At 46.7% G+C, this 18,937-nt stretch overlaps 1 protein-coding gene across 1 annotated transcript in view; it reads left to right on the top strand.

Moving 5' to 3' along the window:
- The window catches only part of LOC146798410 (uncharacterized), a 492,519-nt gene that overhangs the window by 407,532 nt on the left and 66,050 nt on the right, over window positions 1-18,937 (top strand). The window contains exons 9-10 of the mRNA XM_085625670.1: window positions 11,073-11,186; window positions 13,545-13,658. Of these exons, the coding sequence (XP_085481796.1) occupies window positions 11,073-11,186; window positions 13,545-13,658 (228 nt within the window). The remainder of the gene's footprint in view (window positions 1-11,072; window positions 11,187-13,544; window positions 13,659-18,937) is intronic.

The raw sequence follows: 18,937 nt of genomic DNA, 5'->3' as shown, positions 1-18,937 counted from the left end.
CTGACTCTGCTCCTCCGTCGGGCCTTCAGCTTCTTCGAAGGCCTCTCAAAAGTTGGAATTGCACTTTAACTCCACATATGCCAAATGAAGAACAGTTCTAGAGGTACACGTGGCACACATGAAAAGTTTGCTGGACCCCGGCAAACTCTAAGGGAGAGCACTCTTGTATCCTTGGGGGCAGGTTTTCCCTTATCTTGTCACCAGTTATAGTGTCCTACCCAGGCAGGAAGCATGTAACAGACCACGCCATACACTGAGCTCTGGTTTACAAGTCTTTATTTTTCAGCATGCAACTGTTAACTGAACGCACTCACAAACTTTATTAACCACACCCATCAGGTTGCGTAATACTTGGAAGGAGTCTTCCGAGGACCACTAGAGGCCTCATACACACAAACACAGGACACAACACACATTAACTATTCCATGTGTACTTTCTGACATTCTATATTATTCTGTGCTTCTGTGGAAACTAAAACCTCACACATTTGTTACATATTTGATATTCAATAATTGTGATAATATATTTGTTTTTTTCTCTTTTTTTTTGTGTCCTCATGCGCCGCTTTCCACCCGTTCTTTCTTGTACCGCCCTAGGGTGTAGTTTATCTTATAATTCAAGAGACTTGCTAGACGGAAAGCAGAAAAGAGAGAAGATACAAGATCCTCACTCAAAACTTCCAAGCAATAATTCTCCAGAAGATAAAAAAGCAACTTAATCATAGGACTGGATTTCCAACATTACAATTATTCAAATCTAAAGAAAAGCCTTACCCAACCCATCACCCACAATGATCAAAAAATAACAACCAAAATCTATGCTTCTTTTTCAGGGGAACTACCATGTCCAGTTTGCCAATGTCTCTCATAGCTCTAATCCACATCAAATCAGTAGGGGGGTCAGGAGAAACCCAAAGTTTACAGATTTCCCTGCGGGCCAACAATATAGCGTAGAACACCAACTTTGTACTGTCATCCAAGCCCTTAGCTTGTAGATCCAATCTACCTGTAATAATATTTTCAGGGCTTACCTCAATCTTTTGCTTGAGAATAACTGACAAACAGTTACTTACATCGTCCCAAAAGATCTTGATCGCTGGACACGTTACAAACATGTGGATATCATCTTCATTTAAACTGTGACATTTAGGGCATCTTACATTACCGCCATCTTTAAATTTTGCCAGCCGTTTTGGAGACCAATAAGCCCTGTGGAGAGTGAACAAGTGATTTCTTCTTAAATTCGCAGGTTTCACCAATTTATATAGTATCAACATAGTTACTTGCCATTGGTCTTCTGTCGCAATCCTCGGCAAGCTCTCTCCCCAAAGAATTTCCGGCAGTAGAAAGGGTCCATCTTCCAGTTCAATTATAGCCCAATACCACATGGCCACTTCTTTTTTAAAGCAGCCTTCCGAGGCCAGTTTCTCCTCAAAGTCATTATGGCGTCCAATAAGATGGTTTTTCCCAATAGCCCAACTTTGAATCTGGAGATATTTGAATTTAGAGAACTTTGAGCCCCAACTTAGATCACATTCAGACCATGGCAACAAATATCCATCAACAAATAGCTCCCCCCATTTCTGGGGGCCTTCTGTTTTTAAAGTCTTAGCCAATGCGTCATCTGACCAGCTTGGAGCGCCCGGAGTTTCCCAGATTGGTGCATTCACGCTAAAGTATGACATTTTTGTGGCCCGTCTAACCCGATACCAAACCATAGCCAGGTCCCTTAAAACCTTCAATCTGACTTTTTTGAAAAATTTTGGGTCGGAAAATTTGTACATAAAGCCAACCTGTTTGACCCCCTCAATACTTAACATTATCGAAAGTAGTTCCCCTATCGCTGAGCTACCTGGAGTTCCCAATAGCATTCTATAGTTTTTAAGCAAAAAAGCCCAAGAATAAATTTGAAAGTCCGGAGCTGCCAATCCTCCCTTAATATGTTTCCTCCTTATCTTCTTCCATGATAACCTAGACCCCTTAGAAGACCAAATAAATGACCCAATCTCACTTTGCAGCCTTGCCAAACCCTTTTTCTCAAACATCAAAGGAATAGAATCAAATAAAAAAGTTAACTTAGGCAGCACTACCATCTTAATCAAGTTAACTCGACCAAAAATAGTGAGTGGGAGATGGCTCCAGCCTTTCATTAGAGTAGAAATATCTTTCCTAATTTTTGCCAAATTGATTTTTGCAATTTGTGAAATATCCTGTGTTATTTGAACACCCAAATATCTGATCTGTTTTTTCGTAGTTATAGAATCTGTTGCCAGATTCCAAGACATAATATCCGTTTTATCCGTGTTCAATCGATAACCTGAAACCAATCCAAAATTATTTGTGATTGTTTCTATCGTAGGCAATGCTTGATTCAAGTCTGATGTTAAAATAACTATATCGTCAGCATAGAGCCCAATCTTCCTAATCCAGCCCTGAAATCTAAAAGAAGGAATGTCCTCTGTCTCCCTAATTCTACAGGCTAACGGTTCAATATATAGGTCGAACAAAAGAGGGGATAGGGGACAGCCCTGTCTCGTTCCCCTCATTACCTTAATACTTTTGGTTAGAACTCCATTTACTAATATTCTTGAGGTAGGAGATTGATATAGAGATAGTAGAGATTGACTAAAGTTTTTCCCCAATCTAAGGTGCATAATTACAGCCTTTAAAAAAGTCCAATTTACACGATCAAAAGCCTTAGCAGCGTCTAAAGCAATAATCGCCAAAGGAAGCTTTCGATCAATCGCAACATCAATGCTTGTTATTAAAGAGAAAGTTAATTCTTTAAGAAACCTACCTTTAATAAACCCCTTCTGGTCTTCATGAACTATACTGGGGATCACCTTAGCCAACCTATCTGCTAAAATTTTTGCATAAAGTTTATAATCACTATTTAAAAGTGAAATTGGTCTGTATGAATCCATATACCTTGGTGATTTCCCAGGTTTAGGGATAACAATAATTGTGATAATATATTTGATGCTACATTTATGACAACATAAATCTGGGTGGCATTCCAGAGGGTCTTTTTTGTATATAAACAGTGTTAAAATTAGTTTATTGTACCCGGATATTTTGTTCTTGCATCCAGAGGTTATATTGAGGCTTTCTGCTATTGAATTCAATAACTGAAAGCATCCCACCATTACAACCCAAAAACACACCATTACAAGTATTCAAATTGTACAGCTTAATTAGACCAATCTGTGACTACTGTGGTGAAGTTTGGTGCCACTAGTTTACAGCATCCCCCACAGAAACCAGGTGCCTCTTGCTATACCACCTGCTGCTACGTGGACACTTGACTCCAGCGGTGGGGATGAGAGCCAAGGAGGTTCCTTATTCCATGCAGTGCCAAAAAACCACGTCTATGAACTTTTGTGACACAAAAACAAGCAAGCATTCTCGTCCTCTAGGCACTAAATGGCCAAGCAGCCAAAGGCAATGACACTCAAGGGTGAAATTGACACAACATGCAGGAGGAGGCATTGCTTATGAATAGACAGATCTCACCAACAGAGAAAACCCAGACACTGAGGCACTAAGGAGAATAATAATTTATAACAACTTTATACAGACTATCATAAATACTATTCAAATTGATTACTGATAAGGTTTCTACCTTAACCCCTTCTGTGCCACGCCCTTTCCCCCTCCTGTGCCGGGCGTTACATTAGTGGGTGGGGTTCATGACGAGATAATCTCGTCATGGGCACAGCGCGACCGTGCTCCATGACGAGACTATCTCGTCATGGGCACTGAAGAGGTTAAACTTTCACAACAACACATGCAAATCTTGGTCAGTCGGCCCTCTCTAACAGCCAGTGCACGTGCTGAATTTAGTGAAATCCCCTGGGACAGATGGTGAAAAACTGGGTGTGTCCTTGGAAATCCGTGACGCCTGGTCACCCTTCCTTCAGAAAACGGTGAACTAGCAGAATTATCTCATTGTGCCCAAAAATGCAAACATGCTCACGCCCACTAAAACCAAACTGAGTGGCTGGCGAACATGTATAAAATGATAAATTCACAGAAGTCAGCACATGAAATGCGAGTGGCGTCAATTAAGTCAAGCTCGAAAGGCAATTTTGACTTCAGTAATCACCTATAAAAATTCTATGAAACTTGCTTTCCCACGTTTTTGAGAAAAAGTTAAACTTACAGTGATAGGAAAATGTAAGTCATATTCTGGAATGTATACCAGTTATTAGCCTTGTAAACGCTATTAAAAAGAGTTTCACTAGCACAGCATCGTTCCTGTAATTTCTGAATTATTTTACATGTTTTATTGACTTCACCACACACTTTCTCCCTTGGTATGATGTAAGAGTCCAGTGTTGTATTGATAAATGTGACGTGAGATACTCAAAAAGTCTCCCAAAACGATCAAGTGGTAGAAGTGGATGTCAGCAAGGTGCCGGGAAGTGCTCCAAATGTAAGAATAGAGAGGGTTGGAGAATGCCAGCACGAGAGGTAAAGGACCAGAAGGGTATCTTACACTCTCCCATACGGATAACACCTGATAGTAGTGGGAGCTGTGGTTGGGGGGAGGGGTTTACTCCGCCACTATATCACATGCATTATAATGCAGAACAAAAATATCCGCATGCATTTTTTTTCATTTGTAACTTTATTTTCGATAACTAAAATCATAAAAGTACATACATCACATATAAAAGACTAGATATAAGTAAAGGACCGAGGGCCAAATAGTTAAAAATACAATATTATACAACACAGAATTAAAAATCACAGTAATAATATCATAAAACATGAAGGCATTCAGTGACACAAGACAGCAGTACATAAAATATTAGGCATCTTAGCAAATTCTTATGCCTTGCTTATTGTAGATAAACACCAGATCGCAATGCTTGTTTGGAATAAACTGACCAGCGCAGAGCCGGTTTCTCTAACAATTAAGAAAGATATTAAAAGTAGCTTCTTAATCCCTGAAATTTTTAAAATTGCAAACAATAAATACAAACTCTATAACCGTTCCCGAAGTCAGAGGAGAGTTAAAACATGTGTGGCAGAGACGTACATGTTACAATAGTTTTGGCCGAGTGCATTTGCGTCTATATGGGAGCATGTTGCCCCTTTTGCCACTCTGGAGTGACGTAAAGACATTGCCCAGGGGCACAAAACAGGAACTCAACCCACCCACCTCCCTATCTAGATGCTTAGTGCGCCTTAACCATAGTGCTGTTAGAAATCTTTCCAAACTAAACACAAGTACTCTGCTTGTGTGGTTCACAAGTTTCAAGGATCGTCTGAATACCTCCTGGTGCCCAAGTTCTTACAGAGGGGCACAATCCACTTGATTTGCATATGGCCATGTCTGAACTGGGGTGGCAGAGTGGGCTAAAGAACGGTGATGGATCAAACCCAGATCTGTTGACTGGGTGTGAGTGTTTGGTTCTGATGCTCCGTCCATCACCACCCCCTTTTGTACCGCTTTGTTCGTCTTAAGTTGGCAGGGTATGCTCAGACGTGAGTCCCTTGCTCACTTTGCTACTGGATTCAAGCAAGCCTGGCTGAAGACGGCTGAAATGCCAGAAACCGGTCCTAGGAAGCTTGTTTCCGGTCCAGGGAAGACATGGCTTGGCAGTTCGGGCTGGACTGTTCCCATGAGGCACAGGGTCAGACTGATTTGCATATGGCCATGTCTGAAATGGGGTGGCAGAGTGGGCTAAAGAACGGTGATGGATCAAACCCAGATCTGTTGACTGGGTGTGAGTGTTTGATTGGTTCTGATGCTCCGTCCATCACCACCCCCTTTTATACCGCACAATCCACTTGAGCCAGAGGTTGTGATAGCAAGGACAGAAGAATATAATGTGCTCCAATGAGTCCACACCCACATGGCATGCTGGACACTGGTCATCCAACTCGCTCTCTTCATGCCATTTACAGATAAATGCTTTCATGGACAGGGTACCATGTCTAAATTGAAGATATAGCTTACGAGCTAGAGGTGGAGCAATTTTGTCAATTTTCGCCTCCTGGTGCGCACAGGGTTTTGCTTCAGTGAAATTTCTTCTTAATCTTCCTTTGTGTCACAATTTCAACGGCTACAAAATACCTATTTTATACTATCTCGGGGTAACAGGCACATCAACTCTGGGGAAGACCAGTAATTGCCCAGCCCTAGTTTCTGCAGCAATGACTTTAGTGTATGGAACCAGGGGATCTTCTATTCACACAGAGGCGCCATGAGGTCACTTATGCGTACCATTACGGTTCAAGAGCTGGGGTAATACACAGCCTATGCCAGAAAGTGAGTAGTCTGCATTCTATCTTGTGCGAAATATTTCTCTGTGCTAGGTTTAAATATACTTAAATGAGGGAAATACTTGGGGGAAGGGTTAGTATAGATCTCAAAAACATATTGTTGTAATCTCTCTCCTTTTCCCTGGTCCTTGCTGAGTGTAGCAGGTCGCGTGTGGTTCTCTCCAAGGGAAACTGCAGTGTGTTACCTGTTTAATCTACCAAATGTGCCGCTCTTTCTCAGAAGTCGGCGGGTGGAAGTTGTGTTCCTGCGCACATGGGTGGTCCTTCTGTCTGTGGTCATTGGATTGTGTGCATTTCGGGAGCCTGCGCTGGTTTCTTCTGCAGAACATGTCTCTTCCAAGAAACTACCTTCTAATGTGAGGAAAAGGAGTCTACACAGGTAGGATGAACAACCACACCTACGGCCAGCCCCAGCTCAGGCGTGTGGTGCTCATCTGCTTTATACTATTGGACTATGGTGAAACAACTATACTGTGTGGTTTTCCACTTCCTTTTTAATGGGAATGCAATCACCGCTTTCAGGCTGATGCACTTAGGGGCACTCTCCACGACCATGATTCTATCTCTACAACTGGCATGTACTGGAGTCATTTTACTGCCTGCGCTGGGTGTCCGGGGGCAAAGTAACGCTACCCATTTTGAACTTTGAATCCTGCGATTTACTCCAGTGACTCACCTGTTAACTCTATGCTTTTCGGTGTCATCTTCGTTGGGAAACATATTCTTCCTGTCAAGTTTCTGCACCATATGACCTGGCGTTAATATTATCTTTCTACAACAATGGTTGATGCTTACTTACTGCGTAGCATCTGTGGTTCCCCACAGCTGCTGTTTCGTACTAAGATGGGTGTTATCTATAAGGCTGAGGTAACACGAGTTGGGGGGGGTTCCACGCGCAACTCCACCTCTGAGTTCATCCAATCTAATTATGGCCAGAAGTATACAATTTATAAATGAAGTTGAGCATGCCAGTCTCTCGGGGCAAATATGTGACTGAGGTTTAACTTGGCATTGGGAAATTACAGGCACCTTATTCCATGCTTACGTAATGCTGAGGGAGCCGTGTTGGTGAGTTGTGTGTCACGCTTACATAAAGGTGCCTGTCTCCGGAGGGTTCTGTGACTGTCTTTACGCTGATTCGACAGTGATGAAATATCCATTTTTCAACAAGTTCACTTCCCTCAACCACGATGGTGCACCCTCTCTCACACCTATACCCCTTTGCTTACAACTACAAATGTGGCAAGTAATGGAATGATGCTCCTGGCCATGCTGTGTGACCGTGTACGCATATACACTATGTTATGGGGAAGTTATACTTTTTACTAATTATCCTGTCATTACGACCTTCACAAAGTGACTGTTGTCATCGCTTCGTATTTGTGCTGTGCAATAGGTGCCTGCACTGTGTTGAGCGACGGGTCACACCGCTTCCGCTCAGCATGGTGATTCTTTACATTTCCTTCGATCAATATGTTGTGAACTGGAGTTCACTTCACTATGTGTGCGCAATGCTGGGACGGTAACAAGTAATAACTGTCATTCCGTGTTGATAATCTTTGCGGGGAAATTTACCTCAGATGGAAGCTCGAGGTCGAACGCCACTTCAACCGACGTCCAGCGCGTCACCAGCTCCAACGGTGACGTATTTCGCACAGTGAACACTTTGGTGCATTATTGCACCGATAGCCATCCGGCTCGACGTTCCGTACGTGACTCCATGTTTTTAGGATTGTAAACAATTATGACAGCAAGCTTCTCCAGGGTAAAGGAAGCAGGTGGTGACCTATCAGTGTGGTTTTTAGTAAGCTTAACTACTTGGGGTGTGCTTCCCTAAATGCTCATCGAAGTGAATTAGAAGCCTAAGGTATGTCAATATTATGGAGTCAGGGTGAAACTTTTTTAGACGTCTCATTTTCGGTGCCTAATGTATCTGAAGGAACCAGTAGACTTTTAGATCCGCAAACGCACACAGAAATTGCAAGATTTCCAATCTACAAGTTTTTTCTGTGTTCAAGGGCATGATGGGACACCTGAGAGTGACTGTTTGTTTTTATTGAAAGCCATTACAATGCTGAACTTTTCAGAATTCATGTCTACTTTCAGGACCTATAAGGTGGACAGTGCGTTTGGCTAAGCCTGGCCGATTTTGGTATCCTTTATGTTTAAGCATTGTGGCATTTCTGTAAATTACACTAGTTTCAGCTTCTTGACTACCGCATGTCTTCACAGGAAATGAGAGTTCCGTTGGAACTTCCCAATAGTGGGCGCACGCAGGTTTTCACTGGGTGTCCAACATTGAGACTCATAAGTATCTGGCCTTCTCCTCCTTGTGGGGACACCTCTAGGGTTGGAGGTGCATATGGGTTCGAGCATGCATGCTTTATGGGGCTACATTTCACGTTCTTGGAACAGCACCCAATCTCGGGGGCTCATTTTCAGGTTTTGTGGTGTGCTTATTTACACTTTATATTATTTTCCCTACACAGGGAGGGCATGGGTTGGTCATTTCCCTTGCACTCACCCGGTACATTTTGGGTTCACCTTTCGCTCATGGGTTGTGGGTACACACCGCCATGGTTTATTGCTTGGTGTACTTGTGTACCACTGTACATTTTTTATAGCCTTGCATAGGTTGGGGATGGTTCATGTTTGCCATACTTTTGCCGTCCTTGGTAAAGTACGGTTGTTACTCTCAAATTAGGGCACCGGTTAGGGGTCATGCTTCCATTCACTGTTACTTTGTCACCCCTACCTGGGCACATATTTTATGAGCTGAAACCATGTACATTTCTGGGCTCCCTACTTAGGGCGTCTTAAGGGTCCAGTCCCATTAAAGTTTTCCTCACCTCGCTCGCAGGAGTAGAGGAGGGTTAGGTATTCTAGTCCCCATAACTGATATCTTCCTCTTACAAGTTGCATGTTGGATTTTGTATAATGTATGTCAGCTCATGCATTGGGATTGTTTATTGAATATGGGGGGGAAGTAATAGTTTGCTGTCTGTACATACTTTGCTTTTTCTCCGCTTCCTCCTTGTTCAGTTTTCATTGTGTTGTCATACTTGGATTCGTCGGTGAGATTGGACGTCACATTGCTTGATGTCGTCCTGTGTCTCCAGCCTTACCTTGTTCGCATTTTCTTTCCCTGTCGTGTGGTGATCTGTATTCCCTCCTCCTTGTGTTCGTTCGTAGGTAGGCTGGTGAAGGTAGGCTGGTGAATGCTTTACGTTTGCCTTATTCGTCTTTCTTTCTGGCCTGCCTGGCAGGTGTGTGTGATGGGGGTTGTCCTTGGCATGTCTCTCCTGCTCGTTTCGTAGTTTTCCTTCTGCCTTCTTTCTTGCTATGTGGTGCTTGAGGGAGGGGTTCCCCATCTCCCTAGTTGCCTGCACAGTATTTGCATTCTGCCTGACAATCCCACCATGACCCCTCTAGTATGTCATTGTTTTGTACTAATATCTCTCTGATATAGTTGGTACTTATGGTATGGATGTAGCTTTGATTTGTTCCTTAAGATGTAACAGGGCGGTTTTTCCTTCCTTCCCTGCTGGCGATCCCCGCCGTGCAGACTCTGGGGGTTTCTATGTCTCTGTTACATTAAGCTTGTTACTCACAGGTCTTGGTACCCGCTCACTTTGTCCTTTCCCCTGGTTTTCCTTTTCCCTCGAAGGGAGATGTGTTGTAATCTCTCTCCTTTTCCCTGGTCCTTCCCTGAGGTGACTTTCCTTTTCTTTTCCTAGTGGTAGCTTCCTTCCTCCCCCGCCTTTCCTCCTTCTTGGTACGATCCTCCAGAGTTCACCTTGGAATGTTCAACAGGCTGTCAGTGGCGGAGAGTGGATGACAGAATAAAGACGCTTGAACTTTAACCGCTTCAGAGTTTCTTCATTTCAACACATATGTCCCACAATGTCTAAACTGTTAGTATTCAAAGAGCCCCATAATTCCGTGCCATACAGTACAGACCCCATTGCCATTACATTATAAATGTCAATATTACATCCACTACATCGACATAACAAGTAGGTTTCAAGATAAGCATAATGTAAGTAAATGTTTAGGTGAGAGTAGTAATTAGTACGTAGGAAAGTTGAGTACTTAATTGAAGACAATGGATTGCCACTTGCCCAATACTGGCTGGGATAGACTTTGTGCACCAACATTCCAATGTTTGTCTTTCTGTTTTTCCATGTTTATTTTAGAACTTTCTATCCTCAGTGGATGGAATGTCCTAAGAGCACTAGAGCTCTTGTGCCTTGTGATACACTGGTTATTAAAGGCCCGCTCCCTTGTTATAGTATCCTGCCTGTCGTTCAGGCCCATGACTTGGGTTCAGACTCTTTAATAACCAGTGTAGCCCTTGGGAATTGGCGATAATTCAATATTATATGCTTACCTTGACAGTGTAGTGGTAAGCCATGCACTAGGTTATATATTTTTGTAGGTCATTATTGCCGACCTCTATATAGTGTCATGTGACAGTCTATGAGTGTCCAGCACTGCAAAAAGAAATGTATTGCTGGAGGGCTGTGCATAGGAGTCTAGCAACACTGGGTTGAAAGTGGTAGGGTTGGACTAGTTCACTTGAACAGTCCCTAACGTTCAACATTGGTTAAAGGAGAAGTGTATGGCTGAAACCCAAGAAAATAATGTGTGTCCTTTCAGCAGTCAAAAGAATGATGAAAGTGAAGAGGGCTGTTTGTGTGAGGTCTCAGAGTAAGTGGGCTCCCTTTACAGTTCCGGTTTGTCTGTCTCTTCCATGCTTTCCGAACCTGGATCCTCAGAAGTGGATGCGTGTATTTCCATGCCGTGTGCCCATGGCGGTACCTGTGAAAGCCTCACCAGCGGTTTCCTGTGCCACTGCCCTCCAGAATGGACCGGAAGGACATGCCAACTCGGTAGGCACCCTCACTCCATTTTAATGTAACACTATGATCGCATGGAAATATAAATACCCTTTAAACATGTGCATATGGTTGAGAGAGAACGAGACATAGATGGGGGAGCAATGGCGAATGGGATAGCGATAGAAAATCTGAAATACTGGAATTAGTTGAAGGAAGAAGAAATTGGCAGATTATCTTGGGAGAACATCTAACTTGTTGGTTGTGACATACATGGCCTCCGCCCAACCATGTCAGGACAACACAGACGGCTGGGAGTGGGTGGGCGTCTTGTTACCTCCTAAGTTGTGTAAGGAAAACTACTGTCCCATCCCAAACCTTTTGTGATTAGTTAATTGGCAATTATAAGATCTGTCAGTGTGGTTAGTAAGCCTATTATGCAGATGACCAATCTCTTCTGCACTTTGATCAACCAGCATCTGAACTCTAACACTCTCTCCAGTCCTATTCATCGACCATCCATGCCGGAATGATTAGTAAACTGTTGAAGCTCGATGCTGACAAGACAGAAGTGCTAATCATGAGCTAATAAAGTCTGTGAAGCTTCTCTTTAAGCCTAGTGAGATGGAGTTTAACCACCACACCCCATGTCCTCTGGTTACCATGGATACAATCTTGAGGAACAAATGAATGTAATGCTTTCTTCCTCTTTTCACAAAATGAAGATCCACAGGAGGATTTTGCTGTACATTCCTCAGCATCTGCTGGCCCCGGTGGTGGTGGCAAGTGTTCATTCGAGAATTAACTACAGCAGAATATGCCAGCTGGGATTGCCCCTTGGTTTAATCAGTGGCATAGCAAGGGTGCCATGCACCTTAATATAAGCAAAGGAAATGGACTCTCCAGCCTCCGATTGGATTTTAAAATGCATCCTTAATTGGAGTGCAGAGGGCCCCTTGTCCTCAGGGCTCTAGTGCCACTGCTCGTTTCTGCTCATATAGCTCAGTCTTCGCACCGAGACTCCAATGCAGAGCCTTCTCTTTTCAATCATGACATGTTGTAAAGAATTTAATGTAGTTTGAAAAGTATGATGCAAGGCCCCTCTACTGGTGTGCCAGTGTGTGCCGCTTCTCCTTCCAAGAGCATTCACGATTTCCTGAAGATTGGCGATACAGAAAAAAGTTGATAACATCAACAGAACGTGGAGCAGCAAAAAAATTTAGGTCCCAAGTGACATCGTTGAGCTTTGCCACCATGTCATTTTAGCCTGCTGCTTTTCAGTCAGATTTTAAAGTTGAGGAGATGGTATAATGCTCTTGAGCTGGGCAGAAGGCAAGCAAAGAACAAGAAGGAAGGTAGAAAAAGGCTGGTGACTAGAACTGGGCAGAGAGGAACTAATACATAGAAAGACTGAGCTAAAGACACAGAAAGAAAGGAAGCGGGTTAAGAAAGAATAAGGGCCTGATTACGAGTCTGGCGGTCTTGTGACCGCCAGACTCGCGGTGGAACATGAATGGCGGTCCACCATTTTGCCGATTACGACTTTGAAAATCGTATCAGCAGTTGTTCCTTGGCGGTGAGGCAGGAGCGCCACAATGCATTATTCTGAGCAGGGACTGGCGCAGTCCCGCTCAGCATATTTTGAGTTCTTGGACCACCAGCCTTTTAATGGTGGAGCCCCGCAATGAAAAGGCTGGTGGTGCAGGAACAAAGGGGGTCCTACATGGCCCTCTGGTGCCTCCTGCCATATGGAAGCATACAGGGGGGCCCAGCATATGCCCTCCTGTGTGCATGCACCCCAGTACCTGCACGGTATGGACTAAAGCAGTACATGCCATGCAGGTACTGATTTTGAAGTTCCCATTGTGGTGCCCATAGGCACCGCCATGGGAACGTCAAAAAACAGCCTGCCAGACAGGAAAAACTCCTAATCTTCAGGCCGGTTCAAATATGGATTTGGCAGTGTAGGATCAAGCCGGTCCCGCTCCCGCACCACCAAACTCATAATAAGGCCCTTAGTGTGGTCTTAGAAGGAAATCACCCTCCAAGCCACACTAGGACTTATTTCGATAGAAGACCATTAATAAAAGCAGACTAACATGGACGCAACACAGAGTAAAGCTACCAGAATTACAGACACCATTTTTGATCCACTCATCAAATTACTGTGTATGTATCAATTGAACAAGCCCCAGATCCAATCGCTGCAAAGGGTCCAAACTCGTGTTGTCTGTGGGAGGAGTACACAAAAATAATTACCCAGAAGAGAAAGATGGAGAGGGAGATGATAGATCAACTGGAGGAAGGGAATAACCAGTACTAAAGTGACGTTCTATCTATGTACCCTGCGCCTACACATTGTGTACATTTTAATAACATTTTATGCTGTATTGTAATCGTGTTCTTTTACAGATTCCAATGAGTGTGATCACAGCCCCTGTGTGCATGCTCGAGGATGCAAAAACCTGATTGGAGGATATTTTTGTGACTGTCGTGAGGGTTGGACTGGTCAAAACTGCAACATCAGTAAGAACATTTTTTTTTTACCATTTGTGATCTTTTGCTTGTGATGCATGGAGGCCTTATGGCATCTCTTCTGGTCAAACATGTAATTTCTTGCCCTTTGTTAGTTCAAGACTGAGTCATGGCATTCTCCCATGGAAGATGAAGATTGTCAATTAGTCTGTTGTCAGCCTCTCCAGTATGTATTTTTTTTTTCCATTTTTTTTTTCTTTTTGTCCTCATTTATGCGATCTTAAAAAAAAAAGAAGTGCAATCAGGTCCTCTTGAATTTGGCGCCCTTGGAGTAGAGTTAGAGGCCTTGCTTCAATACCAGCGATTCCATATACCAAAGATTTTGGTTCCTGCGTCTATGAACCGTCGGTTTTGATCGCGATGTTTAAATCATCGGACAGCCCTTCCTACCCTACCATCTAACATTGTCCCATAGATCCCAAAACTCAGTACGTTTACATACTCCTCTAGATTTATCCATAAACCTTAATTTATGCACCGACCCCACCCATTCATGAATCAGTGGAGGAGAGGGGAGTATCCACTTTATACAAATTTCATGTCTCGCTACCAGTATAAGTATAAATAAAAGATGTTTCTGTTTTTTAGTCAAATTAATTTTACAGTCAAGGATACCCAGGATACCAAAGATAACAGTGAAGGGTCTTACCTTAATAGTCCGATTTAAGCATTTACCAATAAGTTTGTCGACTTTATTCCAGAACTGACCAAGTTGAGGGCAAGAGTAAAACATATGGATGTCATTTTTTTTTTTTTTTTTTTTTTTTTTTTAAAACATGTTTTTTATTGCAACATTTTCAGCAACATAACCATCGGGGCAACCGGCACCCCCTACAGTCTCCGATCATATTCTTCGGTTCAGTAATGCACACAGCCATTCAGCCCACATCCCGGGGGCCGGGCGGCATATATAGACAGTTAAGCAATGTAACACAACTATCGCCTCACAGCGGTGCCTGGATCATGCCCCATGGGAGCCTCTGCTTTTCTGTCCCAACAGCTACATTCCTCATCCAACTCAATATAGCATTACCCTCCCACCTCAGGGAACTCCCCCCCCTCCCATCCCACCCCCCAACTGCTGCTGTTGTGGGCCCCTCCAGTGGTCCCTAACTCTAAGTCGTGCCATCCATCAGGGGTACATCTATTGTCCTCAGCCTCAAGGACCTCCGTTCTCCTCGCGCTCCCGTTCCGCCCGCTCGAGCCGGCAATCCTGCAGGGCCTGCTCAATCTGCTCCCATGCCCTTACCCACTCTAACCCCTTTTCATTGTCCGCCTTAATCGCTTGGCGCCGTCTGACTTCACTCTCGCATCTAGACCATTTTAATAACTCGGAGATCCACCGCCCGATTGATGGGCCCTCCCGGGACTTCCAGTGCCACGTAATCTCTCTCTGAGCCAGCATAAGCCCCAAGTCAATAAATTTACTCGTCACTTTTGTCTTTGCTGTGTGAGGGAACCAGAGCAGCAGGCACGCCCCCATATCAAACTCGACCTCCCTGTCCGTCGCAGTATTCAAGATCTCTCCCACCTCGGTCCAGTACGACCCGAGCTTCGGGCACCCCCACAGCATATGCTCTAGTTCAGCTCCCAGTGTGAAGCAGCGCGGGCAAGCGGCCTCCTGTACCTTAAAGTGCCGGCTGATCTTTCCCGGGGTCAAATACGCCCTGTGAATGATGAAGAAGTGCACCTGCTGAAAGCGGGCATTCCCGCTACCCTTCCATGTCCTCCGCATGATGTGGCTCCAGATCGTGTCCGGAATGGGTTTGCCCATGCTTTCCTCCCACCGCTCCTTCAATGCCGCAAGCGGCTCCAACCCCTCCTGCAGCAGTCTAGCCTGTAGGCATGTCACTGCCTTAATCGTGCCCGCCGCCATTGCCACGTACTGGCAGGTTAGTGCCACAGAGGGCTCCTCCAGCCCCTTTCTCCAGTGTTTTTGTATCGCCGCGCTCACCGCCGCGTGCAGGAGATAACTCCCATCCGGGAGGCCAAACTGCTCCTGCAAAGCCCCGAAGGGGGCTAGCACCCCATCTATATAGAGGTCCCCCACCATCTGCAACCCCAGCTCCTCCCACTCCGCTAGCGGGGACCAGTCGCCTCCATGCGGCAGCGCAGTCAGCATCCCCAGCGGGATCTTCGGTGCATAAGGTCGTACCGTCTTTGCTCTCCGCATGCCCCTCTGCCAGCATAGCCGGAGAGTCCGCTCCTCGATGGACAAATCTCTCAGGTCTAATTTCTGTTGCATGACTATATAAGACAGGACATGTCTCTGGATGCCCGTCCCTCGTCCCAGCTCCGGGCCCCGGAATACCCTGGCCACGTTCTGTGTCAGCACTTGTAGCTGCGCCGCTAGGTAGTATAATTCAAAATCGGGGACCGCCAGTCCCCCTTCTAGTTTAGGCCGCATCAGAACCGTCAGGGCTACCCGTCGCCGTCCCGTCCCCCATAGGAAGCTGATGATCTGCGACTTCAATTCTTTAAAGACCCGCTGCGGGATCCATATCGGCAGTGTGCGGAAGTAATAGAGCAGTCGGGGCAGAGCCACCATCTTCAGCAACGCGACCCGGCCCAGCACCGAGAGCGGGAGGGCAGCCCAGAAGGCCATGCACCCCCTCAATGCCCTTATGCAGCGCCCTACATTACCGTCCAAGAGATTTTCGACATCGTGGTATATCCGGACTCCCAGGTAAGTAAAGCATTTAGCTTCCCATACCACATCCCGAGTGGGAGGGCAATACGGGACATCTGCCCGCAGCGGGAAAACGCAGGTTTTGGTCCAGTTGACCCTGAGGCCCGAGAGCTCGCCAAAGCGCGAGAGCATCTCCACAGCCCCCTCCAAGGCATCACCGGAGTCCTCCAGGTACAGCAGGAGGTCATCCGCGTACAGGGATATATGATGTTCCTCCTCCCCACAACGAACCCCGCCGTACGCCGCTCCTGTCCGCGCTTGCGCCGCCAGAGGCTCCATCGCCAAGGCGAACAACAGGGGAGATAACGAGCAACCCTGCCGTGTGCCCCTGCGTACTGGATATGCTGCGGACACGACCGCTCCCAGCCGCACCCTGGCCGTAGCAGAGGAGTAAAGGACCCGTGTCCAACGTCCGAACCCCTCCCCCAGGCCGGACTTCTCGAGCACCGCGTCGAGGTATCCCCACTCGAGGCTATCGAAAGCCTTTTCAATGTCCACGGCGAGCACTGCCGGCCGCTGTGCTGGGTCCCAGACGCTGTCCATAATACGGACCAGGCGGCGAATATTCCAGGCTGTGCTCCTGGTGGGGATAAAACCGGCTTGGTCCCCGTGGACCAGTTTGGTCATGTGCGGTAATAATCTAGTGGCTAATATGCGACTCAATATTTTGTAGTCGACCGTCAGCATAGACCAAGGTCTATATGACGTCACATCCGAGGCATCCCTGCCGGGCTTCAACAACGGCACCACCAAGGCCTCCCTCATCGACTGGGGGAGTCTCCCCAGCTCCATGGCCTCAGTGTAGACCAGCAAGAGCCTGGGCGCTAAGGCATCCACAAACTGCGCGTAGAATTCGATCGGCAGGCCATCCACCCCCGGCGTTTTGTTTCTGGCCATCTGCTTAATAGCCACCCGAATCTCCTGCAGCGTAATGGGGCCTCCCAGCACCATCGCAGTTTCCGCATCTACCCGGGGGAGGCAGAGAGTCGCCAGATAATCAGTTATCTCGGAGTTCTCCACCCCCAACTGGCTCTCATAGAGGACCGAATAGTATGACCTGAACCGCTGGAGCACCGCCCCCTGCGAGTAAACCATCTCCCCCGTCTCCGTTCTAATACTTAGAACCGGGCAGCCCCGGGGTTCCGGGTTCGCTAGTCTAGCCAGTAGCGTTCCTACCTTGTCCCGTTCCGCATGGACTCTGACGAGATACCGCTTGTAGTCAAAGCCCCGCAGCCGCTCATTTTCCGTCGCTACCACCTCCTTCGCCTCAAGCAGCCTGTCCTGCAACTCTGGTCGCTCAGGCCTACGCTGCTCCAGTTCCCTCAACACCCCTTCCGCCTTCTCCAGAGCCGTCAGGATAGTAGTCCTCACATTCGCAAATGTTCCCATACAAACGCCTCTGGTCACCACCTTCATGGCATCCCATTCCATCGCCCTCGTGGCCGTTGAACCCTCATTCTCCGTAAAGTACTGCTCTACGCCCCGCTTGACCGTATCACTAAACACTGGATCTTCCAATGCCTCTGGCCTCAAGCGCCATGTCGGGACCGCCGATCTCGGCCGCCGCCACTGCCGCGTCAACAGCAGCGGGTTGTGGTCCGATATAGTTCTAGTGAGGTACTCCGTGTGGGCCATCACTGGCGCCAAGTCCCTGCTGCACAACATAGCATCTATCCTAACGTGTAGCGCGTGTAACGCGGAGAAGAAGGAATAGTCCCTGTGTCCCGGATGCTGCTCCCTCCACACATCTATCAGCCCCCACCTCTCCTGCCAGTCCGCCCTGTGCGCCGCTAATCGGCGCACCGGCGAGTCAGCCAATGGCGGATGCGACCGGTCCAGTGCCACATCAGTGATCGAGTTGAAGTCCCCTCCTATCAATATGGGGCCCGCCAAAAAGTGCGCCAAGGAACCCGTCAGGCTAACAAAAAAGCGGGCCTGATCCGTGTTGGGGGCATATATACTGCATAAGGCCACATCCTGACCATAGAGCCTCCCCTCCACCACCACAAATCTACCCCCCGGGTCCACCAACTGAGTCGTGGCCTGAAATGGGATTCCTGCCCGCACCCATATCAACACTCCCCTGGCAAACGCTGAGCATGTAGTCCCAAACACCTGGCCACGCCATCTCCTCTGCAGCGCAGTGAGTTCCTGTTGAGTTAAGTGAGTTTCCTGCAGGAGTGCGATTTGTATGCCTCGCCTCACCAGATGGGCATGGACCTTGTGTCGTCTTGACATAGTGCGGAGGCCACGAACATTCCACGTGAGGCATTTCAAATCAGGTAATGTCCCCATTGCAACCCGTACCCCCCCAGCACCCCAACATCCCAGGCCCACCTACAGCAGCGCAACAGAACCCCGCAACCAAAACAACCCCACAACTTCCCCCCCACCCACTCCCCAGAACAGGACCTAATAACACACTATCAGCCCCCATCCAAACCTGCAACCCACCAAACCGTCCCTAATCTGTGGTCGTCTCCACAGAAAGCCTTAAGGGCCGCTCGAGGGTGGTCAGAACCGACCTAGGGCAGGCCAAGCCCCCCGCCCCGCACCCAGCATCCCCCGAATGTCTCAACAC

The sequence above is a fragment of the Triturus cristatus genome, chromosome 9 (genome assembly GCF_964204655.1).
Source record: "Triturus cristatus chromosome 9, aTriCri1.1, whole genome shotgun sequence".
NCBI lineage: Eukaryota > Metazoa > Chordata > Amphibia > Caudata > Salamandridae > Triturus > Triturus cristatus.
This window is presented reverse-complemented; position numbering and strand designations above follow the sequence as displayed.